We start from the raw sequence: 17,367 nt of genomic DNA, 5'->3' as shown, positions 1-17,367 counted from the left end.
TAGGTTCGCGGTGTTCGAAGCGCTAGAGTGCTCCCTGAGTCCCTCTGCATTGTTTGAGCACTTAAATGGTTCTAATTCTTTGACCCCCAGCTAGAGCCTCGTACACCTGTGCATAAGTACGGCCCTCCTGGAAGTAAGGCTGTATTGCTCAAACGTAAAGGTATTGAAAGAACGTATCCACTAGGAGTAGTCTGCTGCTTATTTACTTAGCGAACGAGAAAACTTCCTGGCGCTAGAAGGATTGACAGATTAAGATCTCTTTCTAAAATCAGTGGGTGATGGTTGTGCGTGGCCGTTCTGTTTTGGTGGAGAGATTTGGGTTTGTCAGTGAGTTTCGATAATGAATGAGGCCAAATTTATATACAAAATATGCCAAAGAAAGTGGATAGTATATCCTCTCTCCAACTAGCAAGTTGTGGATTTGAATCCCACGATGGATGTTTATAAAACTAAACTGTCGTACTTGTAAAGCTTGATCTGGGCAGAGCTTGTATAGCCCCCTTGAGTTTATAAGGCTTGTCTTCTTCTTCTTCTTAAGAAAAATTTACTTCAATATAATAGCTGATTTTTTTTTTTTTAATATTATGATATATTAAACATGAAAAAAAAAAGCGTGTGTTGTTATTAGATGTCACTGCAATACGATTTTAAGATGGCAACTATGTCTGTAGTAGTTTTATGCCCTAATGGCAGACGACAAACTGTTAAAGTATCTGCAACTTCGAGCTTGCTGCAGGTAAATACATCTCTTTATGAATAATCATCAGCTTAAAGCCTATGTGTAGGCGTATCTATAAGTATACATAATTGAAATATGCAAATAAAATTAAGTTAAATTGCTAAATCATCTTGCTGATACTTGCCTATCGATAAAGTTTACAGTTTGTTTATGTTCATAAATTATTATTATTATGTGACACCTCCAGGGAGTCCAAAGACTCATCGAGAGAGAGTGTACCAACAGCAGCGAACGATTAAACCTCTTCCAACTACTAACCGCGCTCAAACTTGCTTAACTTTTTGCGAGCCATCAGTAGCAGAGGCTCTACCAATCGACCAACCTTTCTTTTCTCTTTAACACTCCTGCACGTCTTTTCATCCTCCAAGTGATGACTACATGGTTACTCTCTCCAATGAGAGGTAAGGATGACATCTCAGATAAAATTGGAACTTCTAATAATGGAACCAAATCTGATGATCCTCGTGCTTCCTCTACTACACTGGCTATGACATCTGCCTCTCGAGAATTCCAGAAATTTCATTCCCTTATTACTGTTATGTTTCCTCTGCCCATTTATACTGCTATAATTAAAATCTCCCATACTGATCACTTATTAAATTTATCTGCCTAAGCATTTTCTAGAGGGGCACCAGTTAGGACTGTAGGAGCTCACTTTTTACAGTCTGTGTTTACCTTATTAATAGTAAGTTTCCAACATGCACATCCTCAATATGTCTCTTTGTGCCTGGTGGACAAGGTGAAATACTGGCTTATTAATCTAATTAGCTAAATAAATTCAGTTAGTTAATTATTAGCTTTAGACATCCATTTTTTCATTAAACAATGCAATGATAATAATTAAATGTCCAAGCATCTATACCAGATTAAACATTTTTTACTTGTCATCTGTGTGTTCCGTAGCCTATAGCAACATACCACTAAACATCCAGTCCTACTCACCTTCACTCACATCACGCTTAAAACCATCAGTATTATTTCCTTCTAAATTCCCTATTCTGAGAGGATACAACTCATCACTTCTCATTAGTAACACTCCACCATTCCCATTTACCCTTCCCATTGTACCAACATAAGCTATAGCCTTTTACTGCTATTAGAAGGATCTAAGTTAGAATCCTGTCTAGGACACAAAGAATTTTTATTAGTGCTTTTTCAATTATTCAGAACGTTCAACTGTCAACCATGTTTCATTGATTCCAATAATCTTTGGATAAGCTGAGGCTATCAGTGCTACCAATTCAGTCTTTATATTAACTAGCTTTGCAGGCTCCGATAAACACCACATTTAGGCTTCATATGTATAATGTCAAGCATTAGAAAACATGTGAAGACTAGTTGCTAACCAATTTCAAAAAAAAAAAAAAAAGTTAAAAAAAAAAAAGAGTGGTGTGTGTAGTTTGAGGAGGAAAGAGTTACTGAAAGAAAAGAGTGAAAGAGTTAAGATAGTGAGTCTGTTACCACGGTATGATAGAGTTGAGAACGAGGGCCATGATAGAATGAGTCAATGTATAGGTTATGAATGAGGAATGATGCAGTGTTTGTTGATATGTGGATTGAGTTTGATGGATGAAAGGACTTATACGAGGTGGATGGTTTGCATTTGAGTGGATTTGGTGTGTCAAAGTCTGGAAAAAGTGTTGGTGAATGAAGTAAAATTGAATGTGCAAAATCAGGGAAACTAGAACTTTTAGGAAGGAAGCTGTTTGACAAATACACAGATACCAGTGGCGGGGGGGGGGTTTGAGTGTAAGTGAAAAATCTCTATTAAATACTACGTGCCAGTACTTGTCAATTAGAAACGAAATTAGATTCCTTTTTAAACTTTTTTAAAACATTTTTAACATACTATAGTAATGAGCATTGTAAAATGTAATATGCATGTGAATTTGTATATTATTGTTATTACAGTAATCTTCAGAGAATCAGCAGACTCATAGGGTAAGATCCTCTTAACTAGTAACATGTCTGTTATATCGAACCCTGAAATTATTTGCACTCCTTGCATTTACAAAGCACGTTCTGGAATACATTCCTCACCTGCAACTTTCCATATAAAAAATCTACTCTTCGCACACACACATCTTCATCACATTTTTACACAGTTTCCAGGAATGGCTTCTTGTTCTTCCCACCTCATTTTATAATCCCTTCCATATTAATTTAGCAAAATTCCTTCACTAACACGGTCTCTTTTCATTTTACCATTTTACCTCTTTTTTCTCTTATCCACCAAACTCTGTAGTCTGCATTCCCCCAACATTCCAGAGTCATGATATTACTTTTGTCATTTGTCTCTGATTTTTTTTAGTGTTTCCTCATAACAATGAAAACTAGAGGCCAAATATGAGGACAGTAGTCAATGTGTAGGTTGACCAATACCTTATGCAGTGGCACCATCTCCTTATCTCTACTTGTCAATGTACTTCTTATCATAGAAGCAATACAATGCACAGTCTTTGCAACACTTGCAGTGTATCATTGGAACTGTAGTCTGCTGTCAGCGATTGTTCCATGATCCTGAAGCACAGCTACACCAATACATTATGTAGCCTTATATCTTTACACTCTAAATTGCAGCTCCTTGTATTTATTAATATTAAAACTACATTTCACTTATTTGTCCAAGTTAAAAGTCTGTTCAGATCTTCCTGTAGGAAATTAACATCAACAGTACTCCTCTACTTAACTTTTCAAACATTTGAAGATCAGCAGTTAATAAAGCTGATAAGGGCAATGCATGTATAAATCAAAAGGAATACAACAAAAAATACAGGATCTTATAGATGACACTTCTACTTATTAAATTATAGAAGAAAAAAAGGCCACAAATTATTGAAAAAAAAGAGTTACTTCTTGGCCCAAAGAAATCATTAACAAATTAAACATCATGCATATTAAACCACACTGTATTTATGGGGCCCCTAAATTTCATAAATTGAATACTCCCTATATCCTGTAGTTGGTGGTGTAGATAATCCCACTTGCAAACCTGCCTAGCAGTTAGCTAAATCATTCCCTCCTCTCATAGGTAACTCTTCTACTTTTATATACATATGTATAAAAATTAGGTTCATTTCAAATTTATAGTAAAAAATCACATCCTTATTTACTGATGTACTACTGACAGACATTTTTGTTTTAATAGAATTAATCCTTTCCCATTCTTTTTGAGTTATTCAAAATTTACTTGCATGTGGGTTACTTGGCAAGGAAAAGTCTACAAACAAATGGTGCTGAAATGTGCTCCCCCCCCTTCCTTTGGTTGATTTTTACATGGATCATTTCGAGAACAAAGCACTTAATACAGCTACTTTCAGACTTTTAATCTGGTTGCACTATGTAGATGATGTATTTGCCATTTGGCCTCATGGGCAAGACAACACCTAAACAGTCAATGGCCTCTATAAATTACTCTGTCTGAAAAGGAATCATAATCATATAACTGTTTTGCCCTTTCTTGACCCTATGACAGATTATTCACTATGTTTTCTATTTATAGAAAGCAAACTCACATAGAAGACATACATAAACAGTCACATCATTCAGCTCAACAGTACAGAATCCTCAAAACGTTAAAACAAGCTAAAGTTTTTTTTTTCTAGTGATGTAACTCTTGCCACAGAACTCAATTATCTTTGTTACTTTCTTGGCCAATGGTTACAGCTCCTACAAAATAGATAAAATACCACACGCTTCCCTCCTCTCACCTCAGACATGCAAGATCAAAGATCCACTATTCCTATCCCAAAAATCCAAATAAAAAAAAATCAGAAAAGATAGCTGAAGTACTAAAAAATGTAACCTTCACATCATGTTCAAACCACACTTCAAATTAGCAATCCTAATCTACTTGCCTAAGGACAAACTCCATCCTCTATCACATCCTGAAGTATCCTGTGATAGTAACATGGCCTAATGTGGACAGGCAAGCAAATCTGATAATCTACCTCACAGAACACAAGAAATACATTCACTACCGTTATTATGGAAAGTCAGAACTGGCAGTCTATGCTTAGGACATATAGTATGTCCTAAGTATTTAGGACATATACAGTATGACCTAAGTATTCACCCACAATTAGATGAGGAGAAAAAAAAAGTACTATATAGAAGTCGTTACAAGTTGGAGAGGCTATTTTTAGTGTGGCTATGAAGTACTCTCCTAACCTCAAGTATGGCTGCATTAATCTGCCAAAATTCTGGGAGACACTCATCTTAATCATTAAACCAGCAGCTGTAAAAACCTCTTCAATACAGCATTAGCAGGAGCCAAATTAGTTCTTTAGGTGTTTTGTTCATTATGATTTAAATAGTTTCATGTACTCATTATTGCATAGTTATGCTCTAAAGATGCTAGTTTGAAATCCAGTGAAATATGAGCTAGTTAATAATTTATTATTATTATCATGTGACACCTCCAAGAAGTCTAAGGATTCATTGTGTAGTGGTGTGTCCTCACACACCACTACACAAGTCACCATCTCCCCTACTTAATCCTCCAACTACACAACCACACTACTATCATCAACACAAATAATCATCTACTGCCCACCACAAATACCACCAACAGTATTTTTTGTCTGCAAATTGCATGGGGTCTCACGGCTGATTTCCCTGTATGCAGGATGAAAAATTCAAGTTTCCTGGAGAAAAAATCTGCTACCTCTGTATGAGATTGGCTAACTTGCCTTCAATTGAAAAAGACCATATAAAGATTCTTCTCATCATGATGAAAATCAAACTTGGTTCTTTTCCATTTGAAGGGTGCATTGTTCCATCGTTCTTCCAATTGCACTACAGAGTGGGATTTATTTTTTGTGTTGTAATACCATGAAAAAGAGGTGAATATCCACTCAGCCAAGTAGATAATGACTGTGCTCTCCAATCAATGGGTTACTGGTTTGAATCCCACTGCAGGCTTGGATATTTATGAGTATCTTAAGTGAAAGATAAATTTCATTGCTTGATGAAAGACTGCCATACCACCTAGTGGAGGCCCGAAATGGCTTCAAAAAAGGATATGTTACAGAAATGAAACTTAAAACATTAGAAGAAACACTTCCAAAAACGTTTTGTGGCATATAGGAGGAATGACTCATTAAAAAAAAAATAAAAAATAATATGGCTGGCCTGGTTGGCCGAGTGGTTAGCTTAGCGTATCCGCTCTTCAGCCAAAAGGCTGCAGATTCGAATCCCACCATGAGCATGGATGTTTGTGATTGTCTGTGAAAATGCAGACAATCATATGTAATAAATATAATAAATACAGTGGTAGATGGTGCTGGTGTAGTTGCGGTTTGTTGTAGTTGGTGGATCGAGTGGTGGACACAGAGCTGTAGAGTAGGAGCCCTCTCTCAGTGTGTCCTTGGACTCCCTGGAGATGCCATGTAATAATAATAATAATAAAAATAAAGTCTTCATTCATTTCAAATTTCACTCCACAAAAAATTTATATATGAATTCACTTCATGACAATATAGACAATTTCAAGATATTTGCTGTATCTGTAAAAAGAAATTCTGACCAGTACAAGTGAAACAGTTGATGATGGTGTTCAACAGTCTTCTGTATGGTTTGAGGAAATTATGTTGAACTGTCTATGAACTGCATCTGCTGTAGTCAACAGCATAGACATTCTGAGAAAATGTCTTGCCTTCTGTCTCTATAAACTTACTGTTACAGAACATTATATTTCAAGATATTTGCTGTATCTGTAAAAAGAAATTCTGGCCAGTACAAGTGAAACAGTTGATGATGGTGTTCAACAGTCTTCTGTATGGTTTGAGGAGATTATGTTGAACTGTCTATGAACTGCATCTGCTGTAGTCAACAGCATAGATATTCTGAGAAAATGTCTTGCCTTCTGTCTCTATAAACTTACTGTTACAGAACATTATACCAATGACGGTGCTATGTTATAAATTTTTCTGTCATGTTGAACTGCTTTGGTGCAGCTGAAATCTGTCAAAGGTTTGTTTTAGTGAAAAGAAGTTGTAAGAATAGCCTATATAGAAAGAGAACAATTGAACAAGATAAGAACATCTTCATTTTCACTTCTACTTATTACAGAAGTAACTTCAGTTGCACAGAAAAAAAAGTAAATAAAATACTCAGTTGATTGAGTTCTTCTTGTATATTAAAAGTTTTTCTAAGTTTTCCTTAAGTGGTTATAAGTTTCATATCTTTATGCTCTAGTTTTTTTTGCAAAAGCATTTTGAAATGCCTTGATCAAAAAAAAAAAAAAAAAAAGTTATCATTGTAGCATGATATTTCAAGGTCTAGCTATATTTGCTGTACTTTGTCTTTTAACCTCTCTACCAGCCATGGTGGATGAAATAGTGAGACCAAATTGCACTTCTTATCCATATTATTCAATAGGTGTTACAGAATTGTATCCGTATTTCTCTGAATGTCTATAGACATCATGGCCAGTTGTGGTGTTAATGGCGACTACTTGGTATGTTGTAGATCTGTAAATTAAGAGTCATTCAGATTATGGAATCATGCTAGTTATGTTTATTTCATTTTCCTACTTTTGGGTTGAAAGCTGGAGAATGAAGTAACCAATATTAACAATGTAAGACAGGATAAGGAAATGACTAATGGAGTGAATGATATTTGAGTGGATGAAATATGAGTGAGAGTATGAAATAAATGGCTGAGAGGTAATGTGGATGATGAGGCGACAGTGAGAAGAGAAATAGCACACTTTGTGGAGTCCTTTGCAGTACGAAACATGAGCTTGCGTGTTGAGAAATGGTGCATGGCAGAAACAAGAATGAAAGAAAGTGAATGGGAAAAGTACAAAAGAGGAAGAAACCGAGAGTAACAAGAAGGTATATTATAGAGATTTGATTATGAGAGGTGTACTTAATGACAATGTGATGAAAGTAAGTGAAGCTGTTTGCAGATGGGAGAGGTGAAAGAATTTATTATTTTGGCAGGCAAAAAAGATTTGAAAGGTGAGAAATATGCAATGAAAGAAGTTATGAAAGAGTTACTGATAGAAGCAAAAAAGAATTAAAACTTAAATATTGAGAGTCTGTTGCCTCAGTATGATAGGACTGGATTTAAAAGGGCTGCAATTGTCAATGAAGCGATTGTACAGGAGGAATAGTGTGCAGTTTGTAGACTAATGGAGTAAGCCAGTGGTCAACATCTTTACATAGTTCAGCAATTTACGTATATTGAATCAACTTTTTATTATCATCACAGTCAAATTTCTGATTTGTACCCTCAACAGGAATGAAGCAGGATAAGTTAAAGTACCATATGAAAAGATATTGTTACTAACTTCCTATCAACAGTTTTTCTCCAAACTAATCTATCTGTTATGACTCCAATATTGTCAGATCTTATACTTTGGTCTTTGGGGTGCCTAAGGGTCAAAGCTGTATAACAGAGAGGAGACCTCCACATAACCTTTAAAGGAATGTGGAGAACTGACCAGGGCTTCTTACCTAATGTCCAATCCTCACCTTCTCATGGTGCACTCTGTTAGGTATCTACCTGGATACTGAATGAACAAGGATGGGCTGGCAGTTTGAGACTTAGCCAACCAAATTGTATTCTTATTGGCTTAAACCGAAAATACAAAATGATGGTACAACATGACAGAATTTCATGCTGGCTGGGGCGTCGCCCGGTTAAATAAGGCCCCTCTGTTGTTTTTGCCAGGGAACTAGGGCAAACAGCAAAAAGTCAGCTACTGGAACAAATCTTAAAACACATCCCAACTCAACATCACCAGAGTTCAAGATCGGTACCATCAACATAAGAAGTCTGAATGACAAAGAAATGGTGCTAGCTGAGGAATTAAATAAGTACCAGATCGACATAATAGAGATGACTGAAACAAAAAAGACAAATACTGGTGAGATCTTTCTGAGCAATAAATACAAAATGTTATATTCAGGCAATGACAATCAAGGAAAAGAAGGGGTAGCCATAGTACTCAACACTAAATACGAGGCTAATCTTCTTGAATGGCAGGCAGCCTCAAGTAGAGTGATGTGGGCAAATATCATAATGGGAAACTGGACTTCTTCAAGTGTCATTCCCTAGAAGGAGGTTGGCAACCATGTCATGGAACTTTTTTCTTTCTTTTGCTGCTCTGGAACATTTATGGTAATACAAGCCAGTCCAATCCTTAATGTCTTCAAACCACATTCTCCTGGGTTTAAGTCTCTCCCTTTTTCCATCTAGTTTCCCTTCTAATATTAATTTCTGAATTCCTTCTTGTCTAGTTAGATGTCCAAAATATTTAATTTTTCATTCTTTAATTATTTTCACTAATGTTCTTTTCATTTTTGCTTTCTTTAAGACATCTTCATTTTTCATTTTCTCTGTCCATAATATTTTCAACATTCTTCTGATAGTCTACATTTTGAAAGCTTCTAATTTTTTCTCTGCTTCTTTTTTAGAGTCCATGTTTCACTGTTGTAGAGAAGACTTGACCAGATTAGCATTTTATTAATCTTTTTCTTGTTTCTATGTTAATGTCCTTGGATATTAGAACAGTTTTCATATCAATGAAGGCTTTTCTTGCTATCTCTATTCTTCTTTTTATTTCTTTAAGGAAATTTCCTCCATCTGTAAACATTTGTCCCAAATATATAAAAGACTGAAAACCTGTTCAATTTTCTTTTTGTTAACAGTTATGTTTAATTTCTTATGTATTGGTTCTTTTGAAATAATCATTCACTTTGTTTTCTTTAGGTTAATAATTAATCCCATGTCCAAGCTTCTGTTGTAAATTTCTGTGACTAACTTTTGAAGATCATCTTCAGATTCAGCTGTAAGGACTGTGTCATCTACATACTTGAAGTAGTTAAATTTCCTACCCCTTACTTTTACACCCTTCAATTCTGAAATATCTTTAAAAACTTGCTCCCTATATATATATGTTATACAGTAAGGGTGATAAGACATCCTTGTCTTACTCCTTTTATGATTTCAAAGTTGTCAGAATATGCATTTTTCTATCTTATTGAGGCCATTATTCCAGTTTATATTTGTAATTATACGTAGATCTTTTAACCCATTATTCTGCAGGATACGTATTAATTTTTTGTAATGTATTGAATCAAATGCTTTGATTTAATCAATAAAACAAAGATATATGCTTTTCTGGTTATTGAGGCTTCTTTCACATAATGTTTTCAAATTGAAAATTCCTTCTGTTGTACCTTTGTCTTTTTGAAAACCTGATTGAGTGTCTTCTATTTCTATTGACAAAAGTGCCTTTTATTCTTTATAGGATTATTCTCAGTAGTAATTTTGTAGCATGGCTTGTTAAACTTATTAGTCTACATTCTGAACATTCAAAAGTTCTTGGAATTGGGGAATAGTGACAAAGATGGATTTCCTTAGAACATCAGGGATGTATCATGGATGTTATCAAAAAATAACCTTTAGGTCATTAATTGTGTTTTCATTTAATTTCTTTAACAATTCAATAGGGATCTGATGAGGACCTGGTGTTTTACTTGTTTTCATTTGAATTAGAGCATATTCTATTTCTTTTCCAGCCTGGTTGGTCGAGTGGTTAGCGTATCCGCTCTGCAAAATCTGCTGTGGGCATGAATATTTGTTATTGTCTGTGAAAATACTAGTGGTGGCGGTAGATGGCATTGGTATAGATGATGAAGGTAGTTGTGGTGGAGATGGAGAGTTGTAGAGTAGGTGCCCTCTCTCGATGAGCTTTTCGACTCCCTGGGGGGTGTTAAGTAATAATAATAATAATAATAATATGTAATTGGTTCACCATCCATATTTTGTATATCTGGTGCATCTGTGCGATCCGAGTCAAACAGTTTTTTTCCCATATTCTTTAAATCTTTTTAAGATATCTTGTGTCTCCAATAGCATTTTTCCATTTTGATCTTTTTATACAAAGATTATGGGTTTTTTTTCCCTTTTTATTTGTCAGAGCATGAATTGACTTATGCATTTCTTTATTTGTTTGTTGTCCAATTCCTCTTATTTCTTTAAATTTTTCATTTCGCCACTTGTCTTTTACCTTCCTGCATTCATTTCTTATAATTTTAGGAGACTTATTTGTGTCTATAGTCCCACAGAAGGTTCTACTAAGGTAGACGTGGAGAAATTTCTTGAGACACAATGAAAAAGGAAAAATTGGTCCTTGCTGAGGATCTAAATAGCAGAGCAGGAAATTATTATTATTATTATTTAGGCCTCCATGAAGTCATAAGACTCATCGTGGGAGGTTTCTCCTAGGAAACACGAAGTCTATCATACCACTCCTTAAACTCATTGACCATTCTCACTCTCACCACTCTATCAGGCAATGCATTCCATAGTTCAACCACCCTCCATGCAAAGAAACCACTCCTCACCCTCTTGCTCACAGTTTCCTTTTGTAACTTCCAGGGATGGCCCCTTGTCATCACTCCTTCCCGCTGTTCAACCAAGCGAAAGAACTCCCCAGTGTCAACCTTGTAACCACCTCTCAACAGTCTAAAAGTCTCAATCATATCACTTCTCCTTCTTCTATCCACCAAACTCTGCAATCCACATTCCCTCAGCTGATCCTCATAATACAGTCCTGAAACCATCTTTGTTATCTGCCTTTGTACTCTTTCCACAGTTAATTTATCCCCTTCAAATCCTGGGACCAAATCTGAGAACAATAGTCTAAGTATAATTTGATCAGGGTCTTATACAATAGAATGATAACTCTTTTATCTCTACAGGTCAGCATCCAAATGATTGTCAGACATACAAAAATATTTTGGGAAAATTTGGAGAAAAGAGCAAAGCTAATAATAATGGCAAATACTTGTTGGATTTCTGCTCAGGACATGGACTGGTTATTACTAACACCATGTTCCAACATAAAAATGTGCACAAATTCACATGGAGAGGAGAGGCAAGGAATAAGAAAAGTCTCATTGACTGTTTTATTGTTGGTAGTGTTTTCTCCCTGGTGCAGGACACTAGAGTGTACAGAGTATTTGAAATTGGAAGTGATCACTATTTAGTTGAGCAGGATAAAATTAAATTTCATATTGAAAAGAATAACATGTAAGAAAGTTTTAAAGTGAATGAAAGTTGAGCAGCTCTTAGATGTTCTGAAAACTTCACAATTGTTCAAGCCTTCCACCCTCCCCACTTTTATTTTTTCATTCATATTTCGGTGCTCGTTATTCTCAACTATCACACTACTCGACACTCGAAGATTTCCCGTCCCTGATGTAACGATGTTATCGTAATATCTAAGTCACTAAATTCCTTCTGTTGCCTACATTTTGCACATAGACTTGAAGTAGAAAACTCCATCAAAGGCCTGGAATGTGGAAAGGCAGCAGGAGTAGATGATATTCGACTAGAAATGCTCAAGTATGGAGGTATAAAAGTCTTACAGTGGCTGCATGGCATAGTTCAGAAGGTGTGGACAGAGGGACGAATTCTGGATGATTGGAGTAGAGCTCTCATAGTACCCATATATAAAAAAGGAAATAAAACTGAATATGAGAATTACAGAGGTATTTCCCTACTGAGTATTCCTAGTAAGATTTATGCAAGTATACTTGAGAAATGGTTGAGAAGAATTGTGGAAGAAAAGCTTGGTGAAGAACAAGCTGGATTCAGGCCAAATAGAGGCTGTCAGGATCAGATCTTCATTTTACGACAAATAGTTGAGAAATCATTGGAATATAACAAAGATCTGTATTTAAGTTTTGTAGATCTGGAAATGGCATATGACAAGGTGTCAAGAGAGAAGCTATTCAGTACACTATAGTTATATGGTGTCAGTGGGGCATACTATGCTATATGTTCACTGGGCATCTACAGATGCCGTATGGTCACTCCGATGCTGCTCGGTGATGTGCCACACCAGGCCTTTCCATGTAGTCCTGTTGTTTGCTTATCTGGCGGCCTCAACTCTCTGAAGATGAGTCTTTCCACGCACACACCATTCATTCATCTCATTGATCATCTGTCCCTTCCTCTTTTTCCAGGATCTTTACCTTTTATTACTGTTCTGAGAAGTCCTCCTTCCATCCTTTCAATGTGCTCAAAATATTTCAACTTTCTTCTCTCAATATCGTTAAGGAAGCCTTAAAGTTCTACTGATCTTTTCTAATCACCCATTCATTTGTATGCCTTTTAGTATATGATATCCTCAACAGCCTTTTGTAACACCACATCTCAAAAGCAGATATCCGTTTCTTATCTGACTTCTTTAGCTACCAAGTCTCATATCCATCCATAAGTCCCTGTTGGAAAAACAACTACATCCAAAATCCTCAACTTTGTTCCCATGGAGATAGATCCATCCTTCCAGATTTTAGACAGGCCTCTGACTGTTGTTTTAGCCATTCCTAACCCTCTGACATCTTCTGAACACCAATTCTTCACATTAATAATGGATCCCAGGTATTCAAACTTGTTGACTTCCTCAATTCTTTCTCAATTAAGGTACACTTGTTTCTCAAGAGCTTCTCTGTTTGTATTTCCTTTGAGAAACATAATATTTGTCTTGCTAGGATTGAGTTGAAGTCCTCTGTTATTATTGATCTTGTTAACTTTGTCAAGAATTAGTCCTAGTTCTTCCATGTTATTACAAGGGAGTACTGTATTATTAGCATATCTCAGATTACTGATCAATCTTCCTCCTATCCTAATTCCTGTCCTGAGCTCATCCAATGCTACACTCATGATGTCCTCCACATATATACTAAACAAGTGAGAAAAAAGTAAACATCCTTGCCTAACTCCTTTTCCAACTTGAAGCCAGTCAGTCAATCCAACACCTGTTCTTACCGTGGCTTCTTGCTCCCTGTATCAGGTTTTCCTCAACCTGATAGTGTTTTGAGGAAAACCCATTCTTTTCATTACTTCCCACAGTTTCACATGCTCAACACAGCCAAAAGCTTTAGAGTAGTCTAAGAAACACATTACCAGGGGAGTCTGAATTCTTTATATTTTTCTATAATCTATCTAAGGCAAAGGATCTGATCTCTGGTGCCTTTACCTTTCCTAAAACCTGCTTGTTCCTCAGGCATCTCTGCTTCAACTTTGGCCTCAATCCTGTTTAGCACAATCTTCAATAAAATTTTGCTTGCATGAGATATTAAATTAATAGTGTTATAGTTCTTGCATGCCTTCATATCACGTTTCTTATATAGCGGTATGAAAGCCAACTTCTTCCAGTCTCTAGGCCATGATCCTGTCTCCCATATCCTTGTAATCAATCTATGAAACACTCTTATCCTTCCATCCCCTGTGGCTTTAATTAACTCTGCTGGGATTTCATGTGCACCTGGGGCCTTATTGCTGTTAAGCTGCTCTTTCAACTTCATGTCTAAGTGAAGGAGGTTCCAAATCAAAATTTTCCTGGTGAGAGAGCTCCACATTTTCTTTATCCACTCTGCTGTACAGTTCCTCACAGTATTTTTTCCACCTGTTTTTGATTTCCAACTCTTCTGTTAGTAATGCTCCATTCCTACCTTTGATGACAGTCAATTTAGGCTAAACTTGTGTTTTAAGTCACAAACTAAATAAAACATCCTTTTATAATTGTGCTTCCTCATCTGGAACTCTATCTCTTTACATTTATTAGTATAGAACTTTTCCTTGCCCTACTTGATGGCTCTTCTGACTTCTCTATGTAATCTCTTCTATTCTTTAGTCCCTATGTCTCTTTATTTTTCCAGCTGCTTTTTTTTGATTAGTTCCAATGTTGAATCTGATATCCATGGGTCTCTTGGTCTTCTTATTGGGCTGAGATACTTCTTTGCTGTATCCTGTATTATTACCTTGACTCCTTCCCAAAACATTTCTGGTGAGTTCTCCTCATTGGTCTCCAAAAAATTATCCAGCTAAGTTGATGTTTCTTCTGTGAATCCACTAGGAATTATTCTAACATCCATTCTAGTGGAATGTGCCTGACCTGGAAGTTTTCGGAGTCTTAGTCTTACTTTGGCTCTTTCTGTACCGCAATCTGCTCCAGGACAAGTATGCACATCAAAGATGCTCGTCTTCCACCGCTGGAGAGCAGGATGTAATCAATCTCGTGCCTTGACCTATCAATGTTAGACGTCCAAGTATAGGTCCATTGTGGATGTTTCTGGAAGCAGGTATTGGTAATAACTAATCTGTTAGCACGGGCAAATTCCAACAGTCTTTCACCATGGGTGTTACATTCACCCAGACCAAACATGCAACACTCCGGCCTGACTTTCATACTCTTTCCTACTTTTGCATTTAAGTCCCCTAAGATGTAAAGTATCTCTCTCCTTGGTAGGCAGTTCAAAACAGTTTGTAAGTTTTCATAGAATTCTTCACTCTCTTCTTCAGGCCTATGCATGTGGAGATATGCATAAACTACTACAATTGATACATTGGTAGGCTGAGCCTTAAGTAGAAATATCCTGTCATTAATGGGGTTATAACCAAAAAGGCTTCTTGCTTGAGCTGTATTCAGTATCACAGCTACCCCATGATGTTTTGAGTCACCACATGAGTAAATAACTAGCTTACCATCCTGTCTTTTGAAGTAACCTTCTCCATTCCATCTGGTCTCTGTAATTCCGAGGATGTCAATTTTTTATACCTATCCATCTCTTTATAGACGATCTCAAGAGTACCCATCTGTAGACCCCAAACATTCCATATGGCCAGCGGTGAGCTATGGAAATTTTAACAAAGGGCTTGCATCGTCGAGCAAAAAAAAAAAAAAAAAAAAAACTATACCATCGCCATCTTTCGCTGACCGCCATCACTAATATTTCCAGAGACAATCACAAACATCCATTCCCACGGTAGGATGTTTGTGAACGCTAATGAATGTTTATAAACAAAATACATTTGTTTTGTTTGCGATAGAAGTTTTTATGACAAACAATATAGAAATAATACATAAATATTATCTAAACATAATAATATTGAAATACGTTACATTTCTCTTTTGTTTTTATACTTCAAGTGATAATCAACGGTACTAATCAAGGGACATTATTTTATAGTCCTATTTATTTATATGAGACTACCAAAAGTAAATTCTTATTTGTAAAACTGTAGTAACAGTAACTGTAATATTTTATTTAATAAAATCACTTTTGAAACTATGAGACGATTTTACATGAAAAAAAAAACTCGCTGTCTGGTGCACATTTACTCAGAAAAAGCTCTCTCCTTTACAGGTTAACATTTACAAACAATTACTTTAAGGAAATACTTATGGCAAAAGCTGCCACACCTTATTTCCTCTTTCACGTCTTGTGTTCTTCTACGAGGATCTATAGCTGAGCGATGATTTTCTAGAAAAGATTTGACATAGGAATTCGGATTAAATTCATTCAAGGGTTTGCCATTTATACATATTGTCATTAAATTCGAAATATGTTATAGTGAGAGAAGATCTCTTCGTCGTTAAGATGTTATTCATCACACTAAAAGCTCGTTCGGCTTCAGCGCTGCAAACTGCAATTGTTGCCATAAAAGCTTTGGCTTTTTTCGCCATGCTGGGAATTTCGTTTTGTAACTTTCCAGTCAAAGCCATTTCCATTAAATCACTAAAATCATTAATTTTAATTTCATATTTCAAAATAAAATTTAAAGATCTTATCTTTTTTTTCCTTCTAACCATGGACACGTAACTTCTTCCATACTCCATGTTTCAGGATAACATACATTTAAAATGTTTTTGAGTTCTTCATCTTCCAAGTCCTCATAATTTTCATTTTTATGTTTAAAATTTCTTTGCTGGATTAATCTATCCTTTAAAGACATTATAAGAGAGTTTAGTAATGTTTCTCGCAGTAGTTTGTGAAATCTGATTTTGCTTTCAATTGCTGTTCCTTCAAATTGTTTTGATTTTAACATGGTATCAATTTTAGATTCACAAGAACCTACAGAATTTTTAAAATCATTAATTGCATTAATTGTTCGCATGATTAAGGAGTTAGCCCTTATAATACTTATATTGTGACTTTGTAGAGCTTCTGACAGATGTGATAATTCCTGTAGGATATCAATCATTAATGCTAGATCTTTTAAAAATTCAAATTGAGAAGTCGGTTTAAAAAGCACTTATATTTATCGTTCGATGCAAAATGCTTGCAGAAAGCTGAGTAATTTCTCCACACAGCAAGAGCCATTTGTAAACTGCAAGCTGCCCATCGTGGTCTAAACACACTGCCAATCTTTAAAATTTCGATACCAAGGTCTTTTGCAATCGTATTTAATTCTTGTTGATGTTTTGGTGATTGATGATGAAAAGCATCTAATTTATCCATAAATATTTCAAAATGATTTATTTCCTTAATGTTTTTTATCGAATCGTCTAATGCTAATTGTAAACGATGAGCTATGCAATGCCAAATCACAATGTTGGGAAATTTTTATAGAAGTTTGATTACAACATCCGATTTGTTTCCTGGCATTACACCAGCTCCATCAGAACAAAATGCAATGAGATGATTTTTTAAATTGTTATCAGAAAATCCATATGAATTTAAAGTAGCATGTATACATTCCGCGGTGGTATTTTCTAGTTCTGCAAGATCTACAAAAATCATACATGGTTCAGTGAGCTCAACTTGTATGTGAATAACAAAAACACTTTTTTTTCTATAATAGCAGACAAATTGACAACA

The 17,367-nt window shown here is 35.7% G+C and overlaps 1 protein-coding gene across 1 annotated transcript in view; it reads left to right on the top strand.

Moving 5' to 3' along the window:
- Nucleotides 1-591: 591 nt before the first annotated feature.
- LOC150097146 (tether containing UBX domain for GLUT4) overlaps nt 592-17,367 on the top strand; it is a 357,344-nt gene continuing 340,568 nt past the window's right edge. Inside the window, exon 1 of the mRNA XM_090407282.1 lies at nt 592-736. Within this exon, the coding sequence (XP_090263408.1) occupies nt 629-736 (108 nt within the window). The 5' untranslated portion in view covers nt 592-628. The remainder of the gene's footprint in view (nt 737-17,367) is intronic.

Source organism: Typopeltis vanoorti, chromosome 17 (assembly GCF_054136105.1).
Source record: "Typopeltis vanoorti isolate ZY-2024b chromosome 17, IOZ_Tvanoo_1.0, whole genome shotgun sequence".
Taxonomy (NCBI): domain Eukaryota; kingdom Metazoa; phylum Arthropoda; class Arachnida; order Uropygi; family Thelyphonidae; genus Typopeltis; species Typopeltis vanoorti.
Note: the sequence above shows the minus strand (reverse complement) of the source record. Positions and strands in the feature narration are given on the sequence as shown.